The 27,905-nt window shown below is 37.7% G+C and overlaps 1 protein-coding gene across 3 annotated transcripts; it reads right to left on the bottom strand.

Annotated features, from left to right (window-relative positions):
- On the bottom strand, positions 1-27,905 carry LOC148840647 (excitatory amino acid transporter 3-like). Of its 3 annotated transcripts, XM_088918331.1 has the most exons (13): positions 27,614-27,905; positions 18,367-18,507; positions 17,485-17,577; positions 15,036-15,150; positions 12,087-12,129; positions 10,338-10,439; positions 9,168-9,352; positions 8,686-8,793; positions 6,233-6,355; positions 5,293-5,487; positions 4,388-4,522; positions 3,137-3,396; positions 1-2,757 (listed from the first exon to the last, which is right to left on the bottom strand). In XM_088918331.1, exons 1-12 carry the CDS (start codon positions 27,702-27,704, stop codon positions 3,156-3,158), a joined length of 1,572 nt encoding a protein of 523 aa, XP_088774457.1. In that variant the 5' UTR covers positions 27,705-27,905; the 3' UTR covers positions 1-2,757; positions 3,137-3,155. The 3 variants fall into 3 exon arrangements, with proteins under 3 accessions (XP_088774457.1, XP_088774447.1, XP_088774466.1); XM_088918321.1 differs by having other exon boundaries at positions 1-3,396; XM_088918340.1 differs by lacking the exon at positions 17,485-17,577 and having other exon boundaries at positions 1-3,396.

The raw sequence follows: 27,905 nt of genomic DNA, 5'->3' as shown, positions 1-27,905 counted from the left end.
TTTGTTTATAGTTTTGGTTTTATTTATTACCAGTTTTTTACATCCAATATGGTTTGTTTTCTGAAACACATACTCATTCACATACCACTTCATACTTTTGTGATATTCATTACCATTTATTAATTTTATACATTAAGTGTTTCTTTTGAAATATACAGAGCGTAGCAAGATAGAAAAAAAAGCCTTAGTATTAATTTGGCACAATTAACAAGTTGTACAAGTTTGATTCACTCTTTCTTCACCACTTCTCATACATTTCGGTCTGAAAATACTTTCTTCCTAAAGCACAGTTTCAGAATACTTGTGCAAACGTGTTTTTAGAAAACTGTCGCTCTTTCTGTGTTATTGAAATCTGTTGTGGTTTCAATGCTGTTCGCTTGAGTTTATCTTTTCACTTTGGCTGAACTAGTTAATATCAAGCTGCAGGTTTCCCATGAGCAGGGCTGTGTTCATGATAAACCCTTACCAGTGCCTCATCTGTCACCTACCAGTACACAGTAAATGACCAAGTAAAAATAAAAAGGCAAATGGCACTGTAGAGCTTTCTTTAAAACAAAATCAGTGAAGGAGCTTATTGCGCTTGTCAATTTTCTTAATGTTGCCATTCCAAATTAAAAAATTTAAAAGATAACACCGGTTTCTTTAGCCACTGCAACGGTTTGACAGACAAGCTAAATGCCCTACTCTTATATGTTTTCTGAAACAAAATTGTCAATGTTATTATTTGTATTCCCACAAAGTTGATGTACTGTACAATAGCTGCCAATAGCGATGAAGATTGCCATTGTTATCAGTAGTATTTGTGCAGTGCACACCAAACGAATGAAAACGGTTATTTTTCATTCTAAATTTAAGCAATTTAGAGTGACAAATAACACCATGAGATTATTTTACATTATATACATTTTATTTTGGGGTAATTCCATGTACTGTATACCATTGATCATAATAGAACAAAACCATTCCTTTTATTCAACCCAGTGATTTCAAGTGACCACAATTCTGGGGCACATTGACTTTAAAGTTCAGAGTATACAGTATTTCATTGCATATCCCTTTGGCCTATTAATTGAATGAAGATTGCCACACATTAAGCTCACCAAACCTTGAGATGCTTTGCTGGAGCCACTAGTTTCTGCCTGTTCTTGACGTGTTTGCACTTCAATTTGTCTTCATCATGTAAAAAGCATTTCTCGATTAGATTTAGACCTGGAGACTGAGATTTGCCAGTCTAAATCTTTTTTTTTCTCTTGATGAGCTTGTTTGTTGCGTTGGCCATATTTTAGTCTCTGTCATTCTCATGCTGCATGGTGGATCACCATCCTCTAAGTATGGAGGCTTTATATTCTACATAAGCAGAGAGAATGTTTCTGTAAACTCCAGAATTCTTTCTTTCCATCATTAGCTGCACCACCAGTAAAGATAAGCGAGCCTGTTCGGCAGGAGGCCAGGTCCAGGTAAACGAATGATTTTAAAAGTGTTGAGCATTAATACTGGGGCAAATCACATTGATAAGAGATATACGGTCTAAACTGAAGAAGATTCTAATCACTCAGAGCATTAAATCAGAGGAGCTCTAGAAGCAAGGGATGATTGAAATCAGCAATTGCCTATGTATTCCACATCCTCCACATTGATTTCTGATACTTTAAGTAATGAATGATTTGACTAGTAAATGTGCACTTTCTGTAAATTATGAACTTGCTGTTCATTGACATGCTCAATAAGGGGTTCTACCATTGACAATATATTTAAGGTTCAGAGAGTTAAGGGCTAACACAGATCAGGCTTTTTCTGTGCATGAATATTTCCTGGAGGTATAAAACACATGATGCTGAAATATCTGATTTTATTATAAAAGTGATCATGTTTTTTGCTGCAAGTAACAAGATCTGATACTTTACATCTGGATGCAGTATGTTTTAAATGACTGTGTTTTAGGTGGCATGATAAATAGCTGTGTTTATGTCTTAAGAAGTTCATCCTTTTATATGCAATTTCTTAAAAATGATTTTTGTTTCTTGTAAAACACATTGTGGAAACCTCTTCCCATGAATGAAAGTTATAGAGACTTTGGACAGCAGTGACTGAGAAGAGAACTTTTAAATATTTCCCTTATTCATTACCTATGTATTCCATCCATCACTAAAAAAGACAATAAACTGACAAGTTCCCCTTTACAATGCCAGAATAAGATCACATATTGCTTTTTCATTCCTTTCTTCCCACTGTAACATACTGTATGATCCTTACACTATTTGTCAGAGAGCTGTTCTGACACAGATAAAACCATTAATTTAGTGCCAAAAATAATTATTTCTGGGCTACGTCTATTCCTAAATGACATTTTGTGACCATACCCACCACTCAGTGAAAACAGATTGAAACTTTACATTTTCCCTTTTGTATGGCTTCATGCTGTGTGCTCCATAAAAATCCCCTTTTGAAATACATACTATTTGGCACAACTTGTAAATATAAGTGAAAAAGTGCTTGAAAGCCCACACAAACATTTTAGATGCTTAGGTCAAACAATAGCTGTCAATCTTAAAATATCCACTTAGTCACTTAGTAAGTAACTACTTAGTTATCTTGAACTCATTTGTCCATGCAGTATGTCACAGGAAATGTACAAAACACAGTTCAGCGGTCTGGTTCATATGACCTTTTTAGCACACAACATACAGATTGCAAATTTATCCCACAATCACGTGGCAAGGAGCTGGTAATGCTGGCTGTTATGGAAACATCTGATGGCTGCAAGGCACAATGAATTATGTGTTAAGTCTTTCTTGTCATGTCTGGCTGAGACTTTGTCGCAATTACAGTGTCGTGTAAACAACAAAAAAATTCCATTATAATTTAACCAGTTTGCCAGAAAGAAAATTAAATCTTAATGCAATCACATTTCAAAACAAGAGCCTACAAGATCTAGTAGTATTATAACCTGAATTCCCATTGCTTTTTGGCACTAATGTACAGTGCATTGAATGTTAAGGACAGCCTTTAAGAAAATGCCAGACAATAACAGTAACACCTATTGCTGAAATCTGGAACTTTTTTCTTTACATTCATACAGTACTATACAGTACAAATGTATAGCAGCATATTAGCGGTTCTATAGTGTTATACTGACCTTTCCCACCTGCCTTTCACTAAAACTGAGATGTCTGTGTGTACGAAATGGAGTCACTTTTATCAATGGTGAAGCCGCCGTTAACATAGGACTTTTTCTCGCACTCTTCTTCATCCATTGTGGTTTCCAAGGCGAAGGGGTTAACCATATCCACGTCTGATGTCAGGTCCATCCTTTCCAGCTCCTTCTTGGAGAGTTTCTGAACTATGCCAGCCCCGAAGGCGTCCCCGAGCACATTGATCATAGTGCGGAAGCGATCTCTGGTCGAATGAAACAGAGCAAAAAGGATCACTGTCAATTTATTCTCTGTGTGCCAAATGCAGAATCTGCAACAGGCGATATTTTGAGGCAGCTCAAATACCTCACAAATGGCCCCAGGTTTTTTATTGTGGATCGATGCCTTTTGTTGTTTTAATTTTATCAAAGCAGCTGTCAATTTTACTTTAAATGTATTCCCTAAAAGTTGCGTAACCAAAAAAATGTTCCATTTAAATTTAGGATCTTGAAATAGTAAAAAAATGAATTATATTTTTGAAATGGTTTAGCCAATCAACACTCTTCAGTTTTATGGTCGCATAGTGGAGGAAAAAACAGTTTATTCCATTTCATTTGGTGTTTTGCTATTTATCGTGAGACTCATGCATATCTGGAACAGCTCAGTGACTTCAGTGAAAAATACTTAATCACTTCACAGCCTGCTGTTTGAAAGGGCTGGACAGACCACCCTGTCTAATCTCACTTCAGACCTCCATAAGCAGACCCCTATTCGACCTCTGAGGGGTTTGACACATATAATGCACTCCGACATCAAAGTACCAGAAACTGCTGGTCCTCTGTGAGTTTTATATCATACAAGGAACTGAGCTGCCCCTTAGTTTCTGCCCTAAATAACAAGACACATGTAAGAGGAGTGTTTTTTTCTCCGATTACATAACTAAAGTACACCTTTACAAGAACAACTCACACAGAGGCCCAGGCTGACAACATCAGGATCACTAGCACTGGTTACATTTTTTAATTCTCTCTGTATATTTCACCCTGTTATGGATGGACATTTTGCCAGGCTAAGTGTAAATTCAGAGCTCCAGTCATTCTTCTCAAAACAGTGTAATCCAGTACGTGTTGAGAGGCTTTCTTGTTTGAGGAGTTCTTGGGCTGCTTTTTCTTTTTCTCACAAGGGCATCATAAATTATTATGGTGCATAGATGTATCATAAAAATTGCAATGGCAGGAAAAAAAAAAAGAACTTACAGCAGCCAGTCTACAGCTATAATAAGTGTGACATCATTCGCCGGCAATCCCACTGCAGTCAGGACGATCACCATGGTAACCAGGCCTGCCTGCGGAACTCCAGCTGCCCCAATGCTGGCTGCTGTAGCAGTTATACTGTAACCAAAACAAAAATGAGAGGATCTCCATATGATAAAACATAGTGTATATTTCGAGGCAAATCATCTCACAGTTGAGAGAGCTAAAAAGTGGAGCGACTCTAGACTAATTATAGTATCCAGTAAAAAAAATCATTCCATTTATCAGAGATTATACAAATCCCAGAAACAACTCCAATGACCTAATTTCTGATGTGTAATTAACTCAGCTTATTCACCCTCACTAAGATCATATCATTTCCCTTAAAGAATCTATGGACCTCCTTCCACACGGTAATTGTTACTAACTCAACGCTGGAAAACACTCTCTGAAATATTTAACACTTTATTCCTAAAATAGTCTGAAGACAGCTGCTGTTGCATGCTGTTCCCTGTCTATTTAGACGTAGGTTTTGAAAGGCCATGCCTCTTAACAAGCTCAGATTGTGTATAACTGCATTTTGTAAACAGTTTGCAGCAATCCCTTCCATGTTTCATGTGAATTAAAACACTGAGCCAAGCTAAATCTCCATTGTGTCAGCAGATTGAGCTACGTCTTGGAATACCTTCAACAAATAAAAAAAAAACTTTCTGGCAAGTCGACAGGTTTCTTGAATGCACCCCTTAATCCAGAAAAGCTGCATCCCAATCATGCAGGGTTTATTCGTACACATCGTATTTAAGAGGGCCCCACAACTCCTGAGCTCCGTCTGGAGACGTTTGTGCAGAGGTTCTACACAAACCATTCCAGTGCCCAATACCAGCTGCTCAAAGACTTTGGTCCCTTACCTGATGGTAACAATCTGACCAACATCCAGTGCGTAATTGTTCAGCTGAGCAATGAATATGGCGGCCACAGCTTCGTAGAGAGCAGTCCCGTCCATGTTGATGGTGGCACCAACTGGCAACACAAATCGTGTGATCCTCTTGTCGATCCCATTGTTTTCTTCCGCGCATCGAAAGGTCACGGGCAGTGTTGCAGAGCTGGGGATGAAACATCACATACTGTAATTTGAGCCAGCCCAAAATTCGCATTTTCCAGCTTTGGAGAGTAGTATTCATTAAAAGTTAATTCTGAAGGGTTTAAGGAGACCATCCACCCAGTGTCAGAGAGGTGTAAATCCTCAAGGATTGAGTCAATCAAATCTCGTCAGCTCATATCTAGGGTGCAGGATGAAACCAGACCACCTTGGTGAGAAGCCATGTCCACATGGGCAGAAAATCAAACTCCACACAGATAGATAGCTGAGCCTAGAATTGAACCCAGAGTCCTGCAGCTGTGAGGCAGGTTTGAGGTTTGCAATTCATTACAATGAAAGCCTAAACATCTTAGTAGGGAAAAGTGACATTTAAAGGGATGGCAAGGTGCACAAAATAGCTAACTGTGCAGCTATCAATCTTCTAATCAATGTTTGTATAGAATGTTTTTTCTTGTTTGACTACATTTGCCGTGGACACTCTTTAATGAATCCTTTCAACTCATTCAGATAACAGCAGAGATGTTTTCCTCATCACTTGTGTGTATTATTTGATTCACAAACTGTTCTTTATTATTCAAGCAGAATTTCACCCAAACGAAGACCCAACTCAGAAGCTTCATAGATTTCTTAAGCTTGCACAAGGATGGAAAGTTAGTCAAGTTTATCATTTAATAACAGTTGGTTTATTCTTCATTTCAGTTATCACTACAGAGTTATGAATTTGAGTTATAAAGTTTTCCCGGCATTACCTGGAGGAGATCATAAGTGCAGTCACCAGAGCCTGGGCCATCCCCAGCGCGAATGTGAATGGGTTTTTCCTCACGATAATGAAATACAGCAGTGGGAGGCACACAATAGCATGAATGGCAAGTCTGAAGAGGACAAAACAGAAACGTCATCCATGTTATAGTCAATGAAACTCCTTAACTTCACAAAATCCACCCTGATAAGTCTGTATTGGAAACAGGTCTTCACTAGTTAGAGAAAGATTAAAAGTCAAGTTTTGTTAGAAAAGGCCTTTGTAAGCCCTAGGGCTTTAGTGGAAGCTGGTTGGAGGTTTACCAGTGGACTACAGTAACCTATTATAACTCAGCATAGTTGGATGTGGGATACGTTATTGAACACAACTGTTGGAGAGTACTGGGAAGAAACTAGTACCATGCAAGGAAATTGGACATGATTAAAAACCATCCAAAACTGAACTTCAGAGTGCTAGAATCCATATCTTCCATATCCATATCAAAATCCATATCTTCTTCAACTAAGACACTTGATACATTAAGAATGTTTAAATGCTTCCTGAGAACGTGGCCACACTGTATGACCTAAAAGTTAAAGAGAGCCCCATCATGGTTCTGAAGTGGCATGTTTCATCTGCTGTCCTGTCAACAGATGAAGATAACAAAAGAATCAATGCAGCAAGCTAACCCTACATCAGTGTTTGTGTGAAAGACATAATGAAAATGCATATCCTAAACTTTTGCCCAGGTAATTAATTTCTAACAAATGCAAGCCAGAAAAACAGTCCAAAATTTGGAGGTGGGGGTAATAAAAAGAACAAGTGAGGCAGATGAAAAGCATTCCAGGCAAACTTTTTTTGTGGGTGCTTTTTAGTAAAAGTAATGACCAGCCAGGCCTGTTGTGCTCTTTGAATTTGATTGGCTGCAGTTCACCAGATCACCTGAGAGCTTCACATGCAAGCGTACATCCTCTCCTGTAAAAAGCTATGATAATGTTTTTAAATTATTTTGTGTTTATTGGCTCTTCCTTTTTTTCCTACAGTATTTAATGCTTTTCAAAATACCCCAGAGTTTCTTTGGAAGTAATTGCACTTTTCCAAGGACCATTTGACCTCATATCACTTGAAAAAGCAATAAAAGCAGTGCACTCCCCAATTCAGAGCTGTTAGGAGACACAGTAAATAGCTGATTTCTTTACAGTTTAGCAGATCAGCGAGTTTGAGGGTCAATTTTGACGCACTCCTTAAGGCGAGGGCAAGCATATGCAGCCCCAGTTTTGATTAATGCTTTCAAGGGCAATATAGTGTTAAAGCAAAATACAGTATCTGTTGTGAATTTCACAAGCACCAAACCATCACCACCACCACCAGGAGGTTTGATCTGATGACAGTGTTAAAAAGGAAAGGCTACAAACGAGAGGAGTCCATTAGCTAATCTTGTTTTTTTGGTTGCTAGTAGATAATTGATCCAAATATTACATCCAGCCATTTTGTGAAGGAAGCCAGGATATCAGCTTCAACCATATGACTATGTAGCTTTATTAAGTCTCTCACCCTTTATTTTATTATATCTAGTGTTATATTGTGTTATTAAGTCTTTGGCTTCACCCTTCAATGTTTGCCCTGTCTCAGATAAGCTCATCAATGCCCACTGTGTTTGCCTGGTAATACATAGGCAGATGCAAAGTGTAGGTGCCACTGAAACTGAGATTCACTGTACAGTACAGTATTCATGGTACTCAACAGATCATGTCTTCAAGTATGTGGTAAGTAGCCTGGAACTCAAATGCCTTTAATATGCTTGATGTCATTCACTTAGCTCCCTTCGTAAACCACCGATTTGCTTAATCGTTCTGTGATTTATATTTTCAGTTTGCATGGACAAACGTTTTGGCATGCCTCAAACGGTGTTACAAAGTACAAGATCTTTACAATATTGTTAATGTGGCTTTTAAAAGAGACAGAACCATTCTATCAGTTAGGATTCATTTCCATTGCTAAATTCTACAACCAAATTGTAGTAAACTAGACAAGGATAGAGATAAAACAGGAAATGTGGCATTCTAATATCATAACAGCGTCTATGACAAATTTATTTTACACTGAACAAAAGCCAGCAACATCCTCCATAATAATCACAACTAGGTAAGTGCCTGAGACCAGGTAGAGATCTGTGAGTTGTGGTTACTGTTGGACAGCACAAATTGGAAAACCAAATTCAAAATGGTTCAAGAAGTGTAGGAGTTTATGTGAAAGACAGAGAATATGGTAAATAGTTCACTAAATATTGGAACACCAAGTTCAATTTGATCATCTACTAGTTTACATGGGTCTGAAATGCTTCTTTTGGTTTTCTCTAGAACTCTGAAGCAATTTTTACTGAATAAACTGTCAAAGTGGATTCAGGCACTTGTAAATTCTCACAAATATAAATATGTAACAACATAATAAGCAGTAACTCACCCACTCAGCACAGTCACCATGTAGAGTCCAAGCTTTCTGAAGATATCCCAGTCATCAACTTCAATGATCTTGGCAGCAATTAAGAACATTATTCCAATGGGCATATAACTACAAACACAAAATCAGTCAAAATAAAACCAAGTTAAAACGCTGTTCCTTGAAAATTAAAGCATTCTTAACACAAAGAGGCTGGTGTGAGGGGCTTTGCAAAATACTATGATTGCTGAAAGGTACAATTGGACAGTTGTACCCACCTCTGTTTTACACCTATTATTTGAGTCAATCATACTAACTGGCATTTAAGTGGGAAAAAAAAATCTGCACAGTTGCAAGTTTATGAATTTAGATTCAACAATATTTTGGGACTTTTGTTTGACACAAATGTCTGGAAGGAATATACAGTATACACATAAGGTTATTGGTGTGCACTCATAGTACTGGACATTTGGAATCTTGGATATCTGAGACAAGAAAGACCATACCACATCACGACCTGAACTATTTTCATGGTAGCTTCATTCAGTGCATCAAAAAACTCCACTAGGATACGTCCTCTCTCTCCCATCTGTCCGATGACAAGTCCAAATACCAGGCAGAAGACAATGAGACCCAGTACGTTAATCCCATCAGAGTACAGACCCACTATTGTGTAGTCCTTGGTTATGTTCTGAAAAGCAGGGAAATGGAAAACAAGAAGTTTGACAATGTTTTGGGGGAAGGAGGGGGGGGGGGGGATTTGTGGGAGATATTGTACACAAAAAAGAATTATTTCAATTTTTTCATTATCAATTTTTGATAAAAAATTCAATTTTTTTCCACTGTACATCCACTACTTGTGATCCAGATGAATCGGTATGCAATTAAAGGGAAACTGCAGTCCCAATTTCTCAAACCCCTTATTAAACCTCGGTGACGGAATACATTGACAACATAGAAAAAAAATTACAAATTTCAGATTAAGCACAAAATCATGAAATTTGTGAAAGTATTGTAAGTCGCCACATTGTCACAAACACATATTCGAGTTCCCATGAATTACGACGAGATGCGGTCCTTCCTACTCACTAGTCTCCGTAATGACTAATGAAATGTGTTGAACAGTACAAGCGAATAAATACAGGTTGTGGAGCAGGCATTTCACATGTTCCAACATGCATGCAAAATTAACGAGTAAGTAGTATTTGTCGGTAAAACTGTCTCAAAATCGAAAGCAATATGTCTATTGACTTAAAAGAGACGTATTCACAAGCCTGCTTCTTTACAATGTTATAGGGCTGCATCACGTCACCGGAGGCTCTGTTGCCTCATTCTGAATTGCAGAACACGGTGCTGTACACACCAGGAAATCTTGTCTATTTTGTGATGTAAATTGAAGGTTTTTACAAGTTACTGTGTTCGTTTTACTTTTATTGTAGTTTGAAATGCACTCATCAATTAAGAATCTTTCGAACCCTGAAATATGAAAATAGCATTGCAGTTCCCCTTTAAAAAACTGCTGTGCGTGAATTAAGCATATATACTGTACATATGAATGGTAAAAACAAAATTGTGTCCTCTCTTTGTTTTTCTAAATCTGCGCTCTTCCTGAAGAACACTTGGGTACTTTTGAAGTCTCCGGGCCGTGATGTTAAAAAGCCTTGAAAGATACTCACCTCTTGTAATGTGGTTGCCATGACAGTTGTTACAGGAGGAACAGCAGTGGTGTTTTGTTCAGGTTTATTTGAAGGCTTTAACTCAGAGCGTTTTGTTTTATACTGCAATAACAAAGCTCAGAGGTTAGATATCTGTAGCAAAGCATCACCGCCTGTTGCTTGAGATTTGGTGCACTGCAGTGCATGAATACTGTACAATGATAAGAAAGAAAGAAAACGAAAATATACTGTACATAATCTCCACGTTTCATGTTAGTTAGTACACTAAAAGGGCCTCATTCACCAAATGTTCCAAAAAAGGTAACACAAGACATGTGAACACTGTCCAGTAAGATGTATCTGAATGTCAAAAAAGGCATTTAAAAATGTATGTGAACTACTATAAGCCTTCTTATAACACCTGAGAGTAGTGCATTGTGTGGAAGTGAGGGGTTTCACATTTCAACCAGTTCATTAATTTTCTTTTATCACCAAACATAATCATGGCATTTCATTGCAAAAACAAGAAAAACAATTATTTATAACATTTATATATTATTATTATAATTGTATATTGATATGTACAAATAAGTGCAATACAGTGGAATACTCAACCACAAAGTCTTCTGGTTGCCTCATTTTATTTTTCTCTGTTTTAGGCAGGTGTACAATTTGACCCAGTTGCTACTTACTGTACTAACCAAGTGTTCAGAAAATTCCTTAATTTTCCCTTTTTCAAGTGCCTATAGCTCTAATCGGTTTAAAAAGCTGTATTGATTAAAATATAATTCTAGTCTCTTGACTTTTACCCTGTTCCATGTTGGAAGAGATATATTTAAAATGTAATTCTCAGAATTTTATGTCTATAAAATAATTTTCTGGCTATGGCCATACTTCAGCCCCTGGACTTTTGAATTTTCCCTGTTTCTTCATAAGAGCATTTTTCTCTCTTGGCAAGGAGTTAGACCAGGCTGCATGGAAACTTTTCATAAGAAGGATCATGAAGCACACAGGTTAAGGCACAGCTTATAATTAGTAAAGCCTACTATGTTCATTAGTGCCATCTTTCCTCATCCTGGGAGATCATTTAGCAAGTTCAGCCACAGATGTAAATGGGCATGACTCATTTTCTTTGTACAGTACATACACACACTATATTATACTTTCAGGTGTTTCTTGTCATGGTGTGTTTGTCAATGTTTTCTATCGTCTTTACCTTGGATGTTTTTTTTTTTAATCACATTAGAATGTTTTATGAATGAGGCCCGTAGTATGTACAGTAATTTAACCTTCAACGTATACTGGGTCAAAATAAACTGTCAGTGCCTTGTGTCTGAACTGGCATCCAACTACAATTTCGTTCATCCATTTTCTAGCCACTTTTTCCAATACATGGTTGTGGAGAGCAGGAGCCTATCCCAACAAGAAACAGGCACAAGGCAGGGTACACCCTGGGCAGGATACCAGTCCATCGCAGGGCACGTAAACACGGGTACATGCACACAATCACGCAAACCAGGGACAGATTTTCTCAGAAGCTAACTAATCTACCAGAATGTTTTTAAACTGTGGGAGGAAACCACAGCACCTGCAGGAAATCCATGTGAACACAGGAACAACATACAAACTTCATACAGACAGTACCCCGGGAATTGATCACAGGGCCCTAGTTCTACAAGGCAGCAACGCTAATTACTGCACCACTGTGCCGTCCACAATTTGGGTGATATAACTTAGAAACAAGAAAACCAATAGTTTAAAACATCTTACCTGTTGAAAACAGGCCTGGACTAGGTTTTCTGGAAACATATTCCTATTTAAAAAGTAACATAGCAAATGTAAAAATGTAGGACTATTAAACAGTATTTATTTACAATTTTATAGAAAATAGAACTTTTGATTAAAAAAAAACATTCATCCAAATGTAATTTTTCGCATATAAAACAGAAATATGAATAAAAACACATTTTTGCTTAATAGTCACCACTTGTATATCACTAAGAGAATGAATGATTTTGCTAATTGATTATACAATGAGAAGAATTAAAAGCACAATAAATGAGTATTGGAACCAAATATCTCTCAATATATATCTTAAAACACAACTTTCATTTAAAACTTCACAATGTTACTACTAGTAATGATAATAATGAAATTTTCCATTTAGATATCTAACGAGATCAACACAGTCTATAAGAAGATAAAAAATACTTTGGTTCCAGATGGAACAGTGCTTAATCTTTTCTAAGATTTTCCTAATTGCCATATGTCAGGCTGTAACCATCATAAAACAGTTCAACTTAAGTGTTTAACGCTGAGTGTTAAACAGTTTCTAAATATTGAGTAAATATTGCCTTTGCTTTTCAGAGAGAGAAGACACCTTCTATGGAAATACCTCCCAGTTTCCCAGTCTGGAACTACTGTAGAAAGCTATCTGACATTAGAATGTGTGCACATTATCCTCTTATGGGTAACTTTTAGCTGACCTCTTACATTGGACAGAGAGTTTCATCACATCCAGTTTTCCAGTTTTTCACAATCACTTCCTCAAAGCCACCTGGCAAAGTGTTTTAAATAACTTCTGCAGTTTGTTTTAAGGCTCTTTTATGCTACTAATGTTTTGAAATTATGTTTTTTTTCTGGGAATAAAGTATCAGCTGTAAAGGTACAGTACATCCATCCCACTAACATATGTGCTCAGATCTTCTATTTGATTAGTCTATTGCATAACAAAAACAAATCACAGTTCTGTTGATTGCTCTGTGATGAAGTGGAATGTGGGATGTGAATGATTATGAAATTCATTGATTCTTGTCTCTGAGCCTTTTGGCCCCACTTCAATTAGAGCAATGCTTGGCACGCTGTGATTCACAGACCCAGACAGTATCACCTAGGCAATGGCAAAGATAAAAAAATGGTTAATTTGTTAAAACTAAGAGGTTTCCAAAGCAGTTCACTGAAAAGGAAGAAAAAGAGGAGCTGGCCCCTGATTGTCAGGGGAAGAAAAACAGCCTTTTTTTTGCCTAACTTTAAAACACCCCCTAACCTTATATCACCAAACAGGTTTGTTCCACATCACGACCTGGTAACAGATGGTCAAGAATTAGATATTAAAGGCAACATCTCTCAGAGTACCCTGATCACAGACTGTGAAATCCTGAAAGCAGTCTTTACGCCTTAATCAGTGCCAGTAACACCAAAACAGGGATGCTGTGGCTGTTGGTGACTCAGTTCTTAGAAACACTGCAACTGAGTTACGTATCAAAGACCTTAAACCAAAGACAGTATGCTGTCTCTCTGGAGCCAAGGTGTCCGTGTAGAACAGACAAGAGTGGACAAACGTATTGCAAAGGCAGATGAAGAGGCAATTGTTTTTGTTCGGACTGGGAGAATAGACATCGGTATAAACAACAACCTTTCCATTTGAAACAAAAACAAAGACTTTGGAGACATGTTGAAGAATACGACAAAATCAGTGGTCTTTTCAGGGATCGCACCTGTCTCATGCAAATTCTAATAGTATTAACAACTACAGGCTTGATTATCATAATGCAGTCATGCTGGTGTACCCAAACCGTCTTAAGTTACAGGCTGTAGCATTACAGCTGCTTTGATTTTAACCCAATCTAAAAAATCACTATTATATATCACTTGCTTAAGCTTCATTCCACTGCTTTAATGATTAATTCAAAATAAAACTCAAAATATTACTGCTCACGTTTGAGGGCTCAAATGGCTTGACTACATCAGTGAACTATTAAGCTTCTATACACTCAAGTGTTGCTTGTGCTTTTCAAACTCTGGCCTTCTTCTTGCTGTGAAAAAATATAAGAGTTATAAAACTCTAAACTCAGAAAGACTATGGTTTCTGTTCTGTTTCTTCAAGGCTGTGGAATGATCTCTCAGTCAGTCAATACATTCAAAACTTGTCTTTACAGCTCACTTTTGTACATTATTATTTCACTCTGTTTAATTTTCTGGATTGATTTGTATATGCTAGTCTCTTGTATTTGGTTTTATTATACAACACTTTGACAATCATTATGTACCATGAAAGGTACTGTGTAATGTAAAGGATATTATTTTTGTTTTTATCAAGCTAAGAGGAATGTCCTACACTGATGGGCTGAAGGAATTGAATGTTTTTGGTTTTTAACAGAGAAGACTGCTCAGGGAAGTAATTCAAATCAATGCCTTAGTCCAACAGGTTGAGTTAGTCAATGCCTTTGAGAACTCTGACTTCTTCATAATCCACACTGAAGCAGGAAATAGAGAATGAGTATGAGGAAGTACTTTAAAAAATCAGAATTAAAACCAAATAGGGCCAAACTGGACCCTCTATTTTGTAAACGAGAGGCTCACACTCACATTAGAGTCTATTTTCCTAGAAGCCAATTAACTTACCAGTATGTTTTTGGGTTGTGGAAAAAGACCAGAGCACCTGGAGGAAACGCAAGCGATCACAGGAAGAAAATAAAGTACAAACTCCAAGCAGATAGCACCCCAGGTCCAGAATTGAACCCAAGGTCTCAACACTGCCACAGAGCAACCCAATTTTAGTTACACAGATTAAAATATGTCTTACAGCAGGCATAGTTGGCCTGCATTATCACTTCATGATTTTGTGCTCTGCACTTTTTCCATGTGTATTTTTTTCTTAAGACAAAAAACAGGGATGCAATTGCCAGTTTACCAGTCCTAAAAGAGAAGGTTCACTACCTTAGAAGATCCAGCATGGCATCCACTGTAGTCACCTCAGGAGTTGAGCCAGTCCTGTCAATGTCTTCAGCACTCTGAGATACACCAGGTTTGATAGTCATCACCAACACAATTCCTGAAAAAAATGAGGTGAATTAATCACTAAAATCACCTGACTGGTTCATTGTTCATAAGCCTCTTCACAAATGCTTCCTGATACAACTGGTTGCAATATGTATCTAGGAATTTGTTTCAGTAATTGCTTTTTCGTGTGCAGTGTAGGCTCACATACCAAGCAGTTTACATTTTAAGGTGTAAGTTTTTACATTTTAAGGTGTAAATACAACTTGACAATATTCTATCCCTAAGGAGAGTGAAAACTCTATAAGTAAAAATAACCATATGAATACTTTACGTACCTAGTATTAAATTTGGAAGGATGCCTAGATATATCTCTTCTTTTGGTAAAGCTGATATTAAACACTGTTAGAAATGGCTGTCTAGAATATATACTCTAGTCTACATAGTATTTAGTGCCCTCCAAAAGTATTGGGACAGCAAATTTAAAACATATTTTTGCATTTCAGTTAAGCAATTTATATTTTTGATAATGAAATTTATATGAAGTAAGCATGATTCTTTCATTAGAAATATTAAAATATAAATTAAATAGATTTATGAAGCAACATATACATGATCTGGGGGATTTTACATCCATACATTTGATTATATTAGAACAAAAACAACTTTGTGTTCTAAATAGTAACTTTAATGGAACGTAAATTAGGACACATTAACTTTAAGTAAATGTTAGAGCATGAAACCCAGTTGAGGCGATAACTGCGTGAAGTCTGCATCCCATTGAGCTCATCAACTCTGTGTAACATCTGAGATGCTTTGCCAAAAGTCTTCTCAGCCACTGTGAGTTCTTGTCTGTTCTTGGTGTGTTCTGTCTTTAATTTGTTCTTCAGAACGTAACATTCTTGCTCAATTGGTTTCAGACCTGGAAATTGTCTTCTTCTAGGTACATTTGGCCATACACTGTGTTTTGAGGCATTGCCATGCTGTGTGGACATGGAAATAAATCACTTACAGTATATGTGTTAACACAGCTTTTCTTCTACAAAGCCAGTCAAAAGCTTCTGTAAACTGTAATGTTTGCAGAGTTGCCTTGAAAAGTCTGCTTTTTCGGTAGCCTCAGCAAACTGTGGATTTCAATACCTTCTCCACACTTTGCTGTATAATGTATTTTGGTGTCCTCCAAAGGATTCTCTCATTATTTTTTGGAGGTCGCTGTATATTATTGCAAGAAGTAATGATTAGCTTTACCCATTCTGGAGCAGAATTGCCGAACAAAATTCTTCTGCTTTTTGAAAACACACATCATAACCCTGAAATTTGTTCCTTGTAAGACATAAAAATTAATAGGCAATAAATGAAATATTTGGGGGCCACAGAGTTCTACCAAAGCAAATAATTTAGAAACAGTCTGTATTTGCTAAATATCTTGCCTACTATTTTCACTGACTATCTTTAGAGAGAAAAAATAAAGGGAACACTTCTGTGATTTCAATTTTGATGAAGCACTCAGGAAAACAATGCTTGACATATTGAGTCTGCGATAGCTGCACAGGCAAGTTCCTCATGATTGCTCCATACAGTGATTTGTGAGTTTCCTCTTCTGATAGTGGTTGTTAATGAACATACTGTACAGTATATCTAACCAGCAGTGAACATCAAGATAACTTCCCTGAAATGGGAATAAAACATCATTCACTTCCAGGCAGTTTTTGTTATTAATATTTAAAGTGAATAACATGTTGCCACAGCCAGTAACCATGGTGTAAGTAGTGGGATTAATTCTCTGTCTATTTCAGTGACAGACCATTAAATATATATCAACTTTCAGCAAGCCAATGCATACTTTTGGTACCAAATCAAAACAACCAAACAAAAACCTTAATCCTTATCATAATTCTAACTATACTTTTCATAAACTAATCCTTAACTAGAAATGAGGCAGGCCATTCCAAATAACTGTTTAACTATAACTTTTTAACACACATCCATCTTTCTCCAGATCTATCTACACTGGTCCATGTGCTATAAAAGACCCTCCTAATCTGTTCCACTGGGATTATAAAGTAACTGGTGCTAATTATGCCTGCCTACAGCCTTAATCACAGTGGGCTATCCGTGACCAGTTTGGCTCAGTATTGTTTCCTGGACAAACCATAATGGCTACTTTCTACAACGCGCACGTCAGCTGCAAATACCGCTCAAGAATAGAGACTTCCACACAATCATACTTGTATGTCAATTAGTGCAGAATTCCAAGAGCTCCAGAACCCCAACTCAGAATGAGCTGCCATTGATGTGGTTCTTGGGAAGAAGGCTCTGGTTAGTTGATCACAGTGATGACAGCGACCACAATAAGGTAATTAAGGTAAGGCTGTGTTACAGTACTTACCTAGAATGACAGCAATAATTGTTGTTGAAAAATAGTATATGACAGCACGTAAACCAATCCTGCCAGAAACCTCTGAATCCAGAGCTGCCACTCCTGTAAAAATGGACATTGTGGCATACTGTAGTATGAATGTTCACAGAAAATGCCATTTAATTCCAAACGAACATATAATTTTTTTCCACTGATAAAACATTCCTCGAATCGTCCATCTCTTAACATCAGGCTTATCGTTTTTTACATTTGAAAGTTGTTTAAAATACCTATCTACTTTCTGAAAATTTGGGCTAGGGTCAGTGAGTAGAGGTTACAGTTAGGATCTTATACAGTGATTAATATTTATTACATAGTTTCATATTATTACACATACAGTATATTTTCAATTATACTGTTGATGCTTCTTGCCAACAACATTTTTTGTCTGTTTAGAAATGTGACCATTAGCCTTTTCTGCTTTAAAAGGAACGAACAATGAGGCATTGTTCGGGACATTTGATAAAGTGTTCCAAGGGCAGAAAGAACAAAGCACACAATGTGAAAGAAGAAACAGCGGACTGTTATATGGATACGAATCCACAATATTATGAAAAGGCTTCACTTTAACAATGACTCCTTTAAAGTAAAAGTAAAAAAGTATAGATATAATTCATAATTTATACTGTGCTTTGCCATTTTTTTCAACATTATTGACTAAGGCCTTAGACTGTATGCCTGTGTGCCGTTACTTTTAAGGCAAAATTAGGAATGATTGATTGTTTTCCTATAATAGTTTACAATAAAGCATGCTTATGTAACTGGGTAGGAGTTAAACCATTAAAACCAAAAATAGCCCATGTCCCCTCAGCTCATCTCCCCGGTATATCCAGTCTGCTGTGATTACAATACCTGTTATCATGCTGGAAATGATGAGTGGTAGGATGACTAATTTGAGCATTCGCATCAGGATCTCTCCCGGGAAGCCGAAGTAGATCTTGTTTAGGTGAGAGAGAGAAGCATATTCGCGTACCAAGACCCCCAGTCCAATACCTGCGAAAGGAATGACAAATACTGAGCAGTCCATTCAGAGAAACAGCTTATCTGAGGAGAACATGCAGTACCTCTCTCTCTCTGGAATTCTGTTTCTACTGTTTATTGCATAATATCTGCTTCATTAGTCATACTAATGATCTTTAATAATGGTGAAACAGAGTGAGATAGGCAAAGTGAAATTCAAATTGTCTGCTATAGCATGCAACCAAGGCAACCCACCCAAGAAACCACATTTCAGAGGTGGGTGAAATGGGTCACATTTTAGCTGTGTAGTGCTTTGGGATCCTTTCAGATATGAATCGCTACATAATTGTAATGAATTATTATTTTCTATTTTCATTACCCAAATACAAATTTTTCATTTTTGTGGCGAGTTCCTTCGCAAACCAATCAGTTTCTCTGCTGACATAATTGTAAACAAGGGAAGCACTTGAGTTAAACAAATCTTCATGGGCTTTATCTCAAAAAGAACACAGCAAGGTTTTAATAATGATAACGAAGTGTCATCAAGGAACCACGTTCTCAGCGGCAAGTTGGAAAATTGTGGTTTTGAATACTTAGAAAAGGAAATAGTATGATCTCTCTGGAAAATAAAAACAGAGGGGCCGAATTCATTTACAACTAGTAAAATAATCGTTCATCAAAAAAACCCACAACTGGGGTATCTTCTGGGTCACATCAAGTTAAAAATCTTAATGTACTTACATGAAGATCGTACAAAGACACTACATAACATCATTAAAGATCCAAGTGATACCCAACAGTATCTACAAAACAGACTTACTTTCCTACTATGAAAAGGCAAAGGATACAAAAGGCAAAGGACCCCAAGAACTGTTATCCAATTACTGTACTTGCCAGCCTGCTGCTAAGAAGATACTCACTGTCACAGTAACTAATGAGGGCAATCACTTACATATCAATAAAATACATCCTGACCAACAAAATGGATGCCAACAAAATGGATGAGCTTCTAGAGGCTGTAAAAGTCAGCTTTTAAAAAGTAAGATGATTGTAGCAATGACCAGCTCAAATCATCCCACATCCCACATACTGTACATGGGTACTGATAATCATGAACATCAACATAATTAACCCCACTTTGGTTTGTACAGACATCAATTGAAGAATGGAAGATAGAATACACTCATTCTCTCAAAGAGGTAGCATCAAAACAAGAAACATTGCCACCATACAACAGTATATTACAAGGTGCCCTTTTATCTCCCTTGTCTTTTCATTAGCATTATTATTAGTCAACATACTAAACAAGCAAGATCTCAAATTTGCAGTAAATAATGATCACTGAGTTAGCCACCTCCTTTATATGGATGATGTCAAGCTGTTCTGTTAAGATTAGTATCAGAAAGCTAAGGTTCTGCTTGCTGTAAAAACCTTCAGTGATAACATCAAAATGGACTTTGGCCCTGATAAGTGCACTTCTTTTAGAGATGACACATTTATCAAATGCTAAAGTATCCAGAAGGATGATGAAACAGTTATTATTAGTTTATAATACCTATAGAGGTATCTTGGTGTTGACAACAATGATGGTATTCAACATTCTAGGATGAAGCACCCTATAATGACCTTCATATCTAAAGAGTACACAGTCTGTCTTGCAGTCAAGTCTGAGCTGAACTCAAAGAACAAAATAGCAGCAAAAGACAGCTTAATCGGGTGAACAAAAAACACAAGAGACTGAAAAGTTTTGGTTCTTCTAACCTGTCAGTACAGGACATATCTTTAAGCTTGAATCACCTCGTTTCTCCTCTCTGGACTGATTTCAGAGCAACAAGGTCTTTTTATACAATAGAGACCTGTCACGATTATAGTTCCCCCTCCTTAAGGGTGCTCCAGCCCTTTCACTAGACTTTATTCTCTGCACCTGTTCCCTATTCCCAGCCCACCTTAAAAGCCAGGCGCTGACGCTCATCCGGGCTCTGCATCTGATTTCCATATCGTGCGAGTCCGGGACCAGGAGGCGCCTGGTCCCGTTAAGGTTTTAACCTCGGTTCCCGTTCCTGTTCCCCGTCCGCCGGTTCCGACCCGGCCTTCGTGGTTTTTAACTTGTTCTGATGGATCTCCTGGTTTTGGACTTACCCTTGCGTTTTGGATTATCCCTAAGGACTACTCTCTCGGATTGTTCGCCTCGGCCACACCTTCCCCGTGCACCAGCGCACCTTGGACACGCCCCCCTGTCTTCAGCCCCGTATTCCTGCATGTCGTTTCCCTAGTGTTCCCCCCACTCCGTCGGACTGTGTCGTCCGCATAGGGTCCGGAAAGAACTGTTCGTTACAAGACCAAACTGAACACAGCATTCTAAATTAATTGTTACTATTGCATTTGAGATGATTTAAACTACACAACTTCGTTCGACAATACAATCTGTTATACCTTACCATTTTATTTGCCTAACACATTCCATGGCAGCAATATTTTTCTTATATTATGGTAACTAAACCTTTACACAAAGAGAATTGGTAGAATTATACTGTCCAGTTTAAGAATATAGTATATCTAACACCCTTTGATGTTAATATAGTTTGAGTAACTACAAAAGGTTCACCAATCTCATGGTTCTAGTCAAGAGATCTGGTAAAAATACAGTAGGTGTTGACTAATGATTACATATTTGTACATTGCATTATTGTGGGTCCTAATGCTCCAGTATAGTGACAGGGACACTATACTATAAACAGGTGCCGTCCTTCGGATGAGACGTAAAACGGAGGTCTGACTCTCTGTGGTCATTAAAAATCCCAGGTTGTTTCTCGAAAAGGGTAGGGGTGTAACACTGGCGTCCTGGCCAAATTTTCCATTGGCCCTTACCAATCGTGGCCTCCTAATAATCTCCATCTATGAATTGGCTACATTACTCTGCTCTCCTCGTCACTGATAGCTGGTGTGTGGTGAGCGTTCTGGCGCACTATGGCTGCCATCGCATCATCCAGGTGGATGCTGCACATTGGTGGTGGTGGAGGGGAGTCCCAATTACCTGTAAAGTGCTTTGAGTGGAGTGTCCAGAAAAGTGCTATATAAGTGTAAGCAATTATTTTTATTATTATTACTACCTTAGACTCATCTTTAGAGGGAACCTTTCCCTCTGAGCATTTGATGTTTAGCACGCCTGACCATTAGCAATAACTGGGCACAGCACACAGACAGTCAAGAGAAAGAAATCAGGTGAAGGATTAGGAGAAGGTGTCAAATTCAAGCAGTCAGTACCATTGATTGGTAGAGATGCCTCTAACAATTCCCTTTTTACCATTCATTGTGTGATTCTATTAGTTAACTAATGAGTGAGTACTAGTTACTTATCTGCGTGATGACTAATACAGTATGTGGTTAGGGGCATAGAACTGGCACATACATGCTTTAGAGTTCTGTGTTGGGCGTAGGAGGGAAAATATGACAATTTGAGTTTCCTGCTTGAACAATCACTTTGCTTGTTAGAGGAAAACAAGCATAGAATTTTAGCTGTAAATGTCCAGAGCCAAGACGGGCCTTATAAACAGTGAGTGAAATTCAAGCACCAGACTGAATATACTGTATATCTCTGACTGTGAGCCAGCGTATTACTTGAACAGGGCTTTCTGTTCTAGTCAACAAACTGCAAGCTGCAGTTTCAGTCATCTGAAGCTAAAATAATTTTGAACCACGCAAGACAGCAAATAAAACATTGTAGCCAGGAAATAAGAAGAGCATTAAGTAATCTTGCAGGATTATGAACAGATTTAGCTTCTTTTAAGAGCAGACATTTGTTTTTCAACATCTATGGGCTGAGTGAAAAATAGGATTTATGGTAAATCACTTCTGTAACAACTAAGCAACTTAAAAGTGAATTCCCTGTGTGGACTGAACAGCCCTTACAATGTTAGAGGACAAGCCTGTGAGAATCCACATGGAATTTGGATTGGAATTTATTGTTTGGAATTTATTGTTTATGCTACTTATTAGCCAATATGTTTTTCATTTTGTTACACTATTGTACTGTATTACAGAGCTTTGTTTTTGCAAGAACTTGGTTGCTGTTGACTCATATCTTGGCTTGAAGTCTGCTCTACGCTACTGGGTGCAGATATTTTCTGTCACAGAAAAATAGTCTTCCATTCTGAAACAGCTGGGTTATGCAGAAGGTGACAAAATGAATTAATAGTTGGACAGACTTCACAGTAGAAGGATTTTCATCTTAAAAAAGCGCTGGTATACAAAAGATTGCTGTCATGATACTGAACAAGAAGCGGTTATACTGTATTGAAACGAAGACCGAAAGCTATGTCAGCTTGCCACTCTTCCCCCAGGACTGTGACCTCAAGGTTTTTACTGATAGTGATACCCCTGATTCTTGAGATCCCCAGTCATAGCCATTAATCATAAACAATGTCATATACTGTAGATCACCCTGAATCACCTGATTTTTAAAGATTAGGAACACATGCCAGTTATTGTTCAACTGAGGGAACTCTAGATCTTAAAAGGAACGGAATTTGGATTTCTTTATTGTTAATGAACAATTTTGATTAAATTGATGATTTAAAGGCTACCTCTAAAATTGGCCTGGGGATCTACAGTGTAGGACCGGGATTGGAGACCTCCGCTCTACTATTCTGTAAAGCTATCATTATTCTTGAAGTGACCAACAGCACAGGTTCTAAAACAATAAGGTGTTTAGTCCTTTTGTTGGTTTTTGCTCTACATCTTTATGAATGTTGTGGTGGTATACCGCAGGATTCTCTTTGGAATGCCTGGTGACCTGGAACAAAGAGGGCATTAAAAGAGGGCATACGATACATATTGTGGTGGATCAAATTTATAATACTATAAAAGTTATTAGTTTGCGATGGTTCTGTGATCTCTGTCACATCACATCGAACAGAACAAGAGCTGACTGTCCACTAGCAGAGTTATTGTACTGTATGTCCCATCTAAGCAATAAGAAGTCAGGAGAACGACTGAGGAGTACAGGTTTTCCTTTTCACTGCAATTTTTTTCAGTGACAAACTCCATATGTACAGTAGCAGGACAGCAGGAGTTATGTTGGCCCAACAGAGTTTTTACAAGAATTAACAAAACTGTTAACTTTCCCAGCACTTTAGATATGAACAGTGTGAACCGTACAACAATGAGAAACGTCTTTAAAACAAAACTTCTTTTAATATTGCTATGAGTCAGGGATATACTTGTTTGTAGCAATTTTGATAATGACAACACTTCAACACTCCGACACCATTTAGCGAACACAGGACAATGATTAACCTGGGCTAAAAGCCAGGGAGACCCAGAAGCTCAGTGCCATGGAAGGCACAGACAGTAAATATGGAGAACAAAGCAGGTTGGAAAACTCCGGGTCAGGTCAGGAATTGTGGGTGTGTCCTTGAAAAAAAATCAGCAATCACAAGTCCTCTAAGGAAGAAATGACAGCCTAAGAGATCCGATTATCAAAGGGGGTCCCTTCCAGTCTCCTCTTAACTCCAAAACTAAAGAAGCAAGAGTGCAGTAAATGAGCTCTACCTTTCTACAGACCAAAACTCCAGAAATATGAGCCTGCTCATTGGGGACTGAATCTTGCCATGTATTTTTGCATACTGAAATTTAACGAAAAAAAAAATATTTTATATTTCAGCAATTGTCTATTTCCTTTTATCACCTACCAGGCAGAGCCTGTATTTCCAGGTTGCTGTATCAGCTATAGGAAAATAGTTTGGCGAATTTAGAATTAGCTCTACAGAGCAGAGTGTCCCATCGAAGAGTGTCTACATTACCTCCCTAAACAAGAAAAGGTTGGTCCATGTTTGAGGGGATGACTGAGGACAGTTTGTACTGTCGAATGCCTTAACTCAGTAACCTGCTCTCTTTGTAAACACTATTCAAATAATAGTTGTATTTCATTATTTGTGTTACCCTTGTGTTTTAAGTTTTTCTTCTGTTAATCACACTAACATTAAACTGCTCACCGGAAGAAGGCTCCACAGCCAAAATGTCTTTTCTTTACCCCTCAGCATGCAATGAGCTTCACTGTTTCCTTTGCGACATTAAACTGTGCTGGAAACAAATGAACCATGTCACCACACTCTGAATCATTCCTGAGTTAAGGGGGTGTTTTTTATTAACTATAATTATTTGTTATTCATATACAGTATTTAAACTTGTGTTAGGATTATACATTTAACAGCCAATGGCAAAACATTTGGTGTCATCTAGGTACAGTATATATCATAATAGTTATTTTCCAGACTCACCACCATACAAATTTCAAACAATTTATTAATGTGGGAGCTGGAAAGCAGATCATCTCCTCTGACAGAAATAGCAGAAATTGTTGAGAAAAGCTGAGATCTTTCTATATATTTTGTATTTATAAGTACAAATATATTCCTACTGATCTTTTTTGGCTGATCTATTTTTATTAAAAGGAGAGATCCATCAGTGGAAGAAATAATAAATAATAAATAATCAGCCATACTTTTAATTTACTTTGAAATGTTTAATAAACACAGTATGGTTTCAGTGATGCCAGGCGAATCAACTGGTTTCAAACATGGTGCAGATTCTTATAGCCAATACAGCACAAGGGTCTTTAGTTCACATTCCCTAAAAGAGTACATTCACATGAAAAACTAAGAAAGGTAGAATAAGAATGAGTAAAAACATGAGGAAGACATTTATGCCATCTAAACTGTTCAAAGCTCAGCAGCTATTTGATCCAAAAATCTCAACCTGCCACTTCTTGAAAGAGGCCAGGATATTGGCTTCAACAACATGGCTGTGCAGCCTGTTCCACACTCCCACACCTCTTTGATTAAAGAAGTGCCTCCTGTCTTTAGTACTGAAGTGCACTCCCACATCTTTCTTTCTATTTGTGTCCTCCTATTTGTTTCCTTTTTTGCCAGTTTGTCATGGTTTTTTAGCAATCGATCACCCTGTAGTAACATGATTTATTTCAGTAGGCAATCTCACTGTAAAATGCACATTTCACGCAATAGCCTCAGTGCATGCCACTTACAGTGTGTCTAGCTCACAAATTGTCATCTGAAAGGAGCAATATACTTCCACATATCACCCACAGAAATCTATTAGTGCCGTATTACCCTTGCAATATTCATGATTGATTCTGTCCTGTAGGTAACAGTACTATCTATCATACTCCTACACTACGACTGGAAGGTTAACACCTTCTTGATGTCATTACTTGCTTTTGAAACATTAAGTAGGAAATCTATTAACAATTAACAAGGAATGTTGATTGAGGAAGAAGAACCAGCAATTGTGGTATTTTTCCTTCATTCCTGTAAAACTGGGAGATTTTATAATCATAGAAGGTACAAACAGAAACGAATCACCTTTCTAGACCAGCTATTATAATTCTTAAAAGAATATTTTGGAATAAAGACTAAATTAGAAAGATGAAAAGATGTGGTCATTTTTTGTAGCAAACATAAAGTGAAGAAGAAAGGGGTTCAGACATTTGAAAACATATCTAAAACACAATTTCCCAAAATAGATCTTTCATGTGCTGTAAGTAAAGTGTCTGTTCAGTAGTACAAACATGAAATGGAGTCTCCCAAATCAATGCAATCAATCAAATGCAAATCAATGGCTCTAGGGTATAAAAATGGGGCCGTACTGTACATAGTATTTCCCAGGGTTCATCACACGAACTCTTTCGTCTCCCAGCTCCGCTGTTAATGGAGCAACATCCTAGTTTGTCTGGGATGTCTTGCCTGGTCTCCAGGCACAATGGTTAAGGACAAAAGACTCTCCACAATCTTCTTTTGGCTAAATTGTTAAGCCACAGAAAATGTCATAAAACCAGCCATAATGTTAAAGCAACCCTGATTTTTATAGCACACCTTTAATTACAGAAAAATCTTCCTGATTTGTCAGGAGGTCAGGTTATATTGGTTGGTATAAATTATGTCCACATAAAGATAAAGAAAATCTTTAAAAGTACAACTAGCAAGAATAATTGTTAAACAATCACACAAGCACACAATTTGTTTTAACCTGTTTAATGGATTTAACAGGTAACTTACATTCTGTTGATTTTTTAGACTTTGTGTAATATTACATTCCAGTGATACTACTGTAATCTATGCAAAATTCACAACATACTGGATATACCTCATAATGTTTTTTAATTTACTAAGCTAGAGAAATAAATTTGAGGAATATTACAATAGTTCTGACTTTGTTTGATGTTTAGGTGTTAAACTTTGTTTGTATTAAATATCAAGTTGAAATTCTAAGCCCTTGAGCACCCCACTTCCCCCATACTTTAATCTTTCAAAATAAAAATCGAAATATGCAAACTCTCCACATTCGTGACTTGCCATAAATTACCTGTCCTAATAAAGCTGTTTGTCTCATAATAAATAATCCCTGCCATGCTGTATCTATTGCAGCCTCACTGCGAATATCAATAACCCGAATTTAAGGCAATTAATCAACAGATGAATTGTTACATTCTGTTGAATATGCATGAAGAAAATCTACAAAAAGTATAGAGAGGCAGATAGATATATGAGGATTAAAATAGGTGTTTTAAATGTAACCTCCAAATTATAGTCATTTTGTTACTCTTTTACTGTGTTAGACCTAGCAGAAGGATTTAGTCCCAAACGAGACAGTGTGACACAGTTCTTGCAATGGGTAAATGCCTGGCTTCCTGGTAGTCTGATCAGTTAACCAAAGCTGTGCATGTGTGCTGAGACTCACATGTATGATGGGATGCTGGGCTTCTGCCCTGACAGCTTCAGGAAGAACGGATGCTAATGGACTGCTGATCCGCACTCCGGTCAGCTCGATATAGTTCCTTATCTATATGGAACTATATCTATATCTTTATAAAGAGTAACAAGCATTATGCCTCTGCATCGTCGTCATGCTGGCGATCCCAGATCAGACAGGAGAGTGTTTGGGAAGATGTCATGGGCTGTTCTTAACAAAGCAGACTCCCTGCCTCACTGCAGTCCTGAATAGCGCCAGGCGCAGTGAAATGGAGTGAGGCAGATGAAGAGACTGCAAGAGAGAGACAGCTGGTAGGGATTTGTCTGACAATAGCCCTTTTTCATGCGCCGCATGCTGAAAACAAAAGGCTTACCTAGGATCACGGCAGCCACTGTGGTGATCAGAAGCCAGTTTTTCTTGAAAAAGCTCTTAAAATCACAGCCTCTCTTGGCTTTCTTCCCCATCCTCAACCCCAGTGGTCTTCCTTGCTCCCCACAGGAAGGAAAAAATAAAACAGAAAGCACGCACACAATGCGTTTGAAGAAGCAAGAGGTGGGACAGCTCTATTAGCTGCGCTTGTTCTGCTGATTCCAGGTCTTGTTGTGAGTCGCAGCGTTCAGACTGCCTCCGTGCTACACGGCCCTGGGAGACTGATTTGTAGTGAG

Source organism: Atractosteus spatula, chromosome 1 (genome assembly GCF_055471065.1).
Source record: "Atractosteus spatula isolate fAtrSpa1 chromosome 1, fAtrSpa1.hap1, whole genome shotgun sequence".
Lineage (NCBI taxonomy): Eukaryota > Metazoa > Chordata > Actinopteri > Semionotiformes > Lepisosteidae > Atractosteus > Atractosteus spatula.
This window is presented reverse-complemented; position numbering and strand designations above follow the sequence as displayed.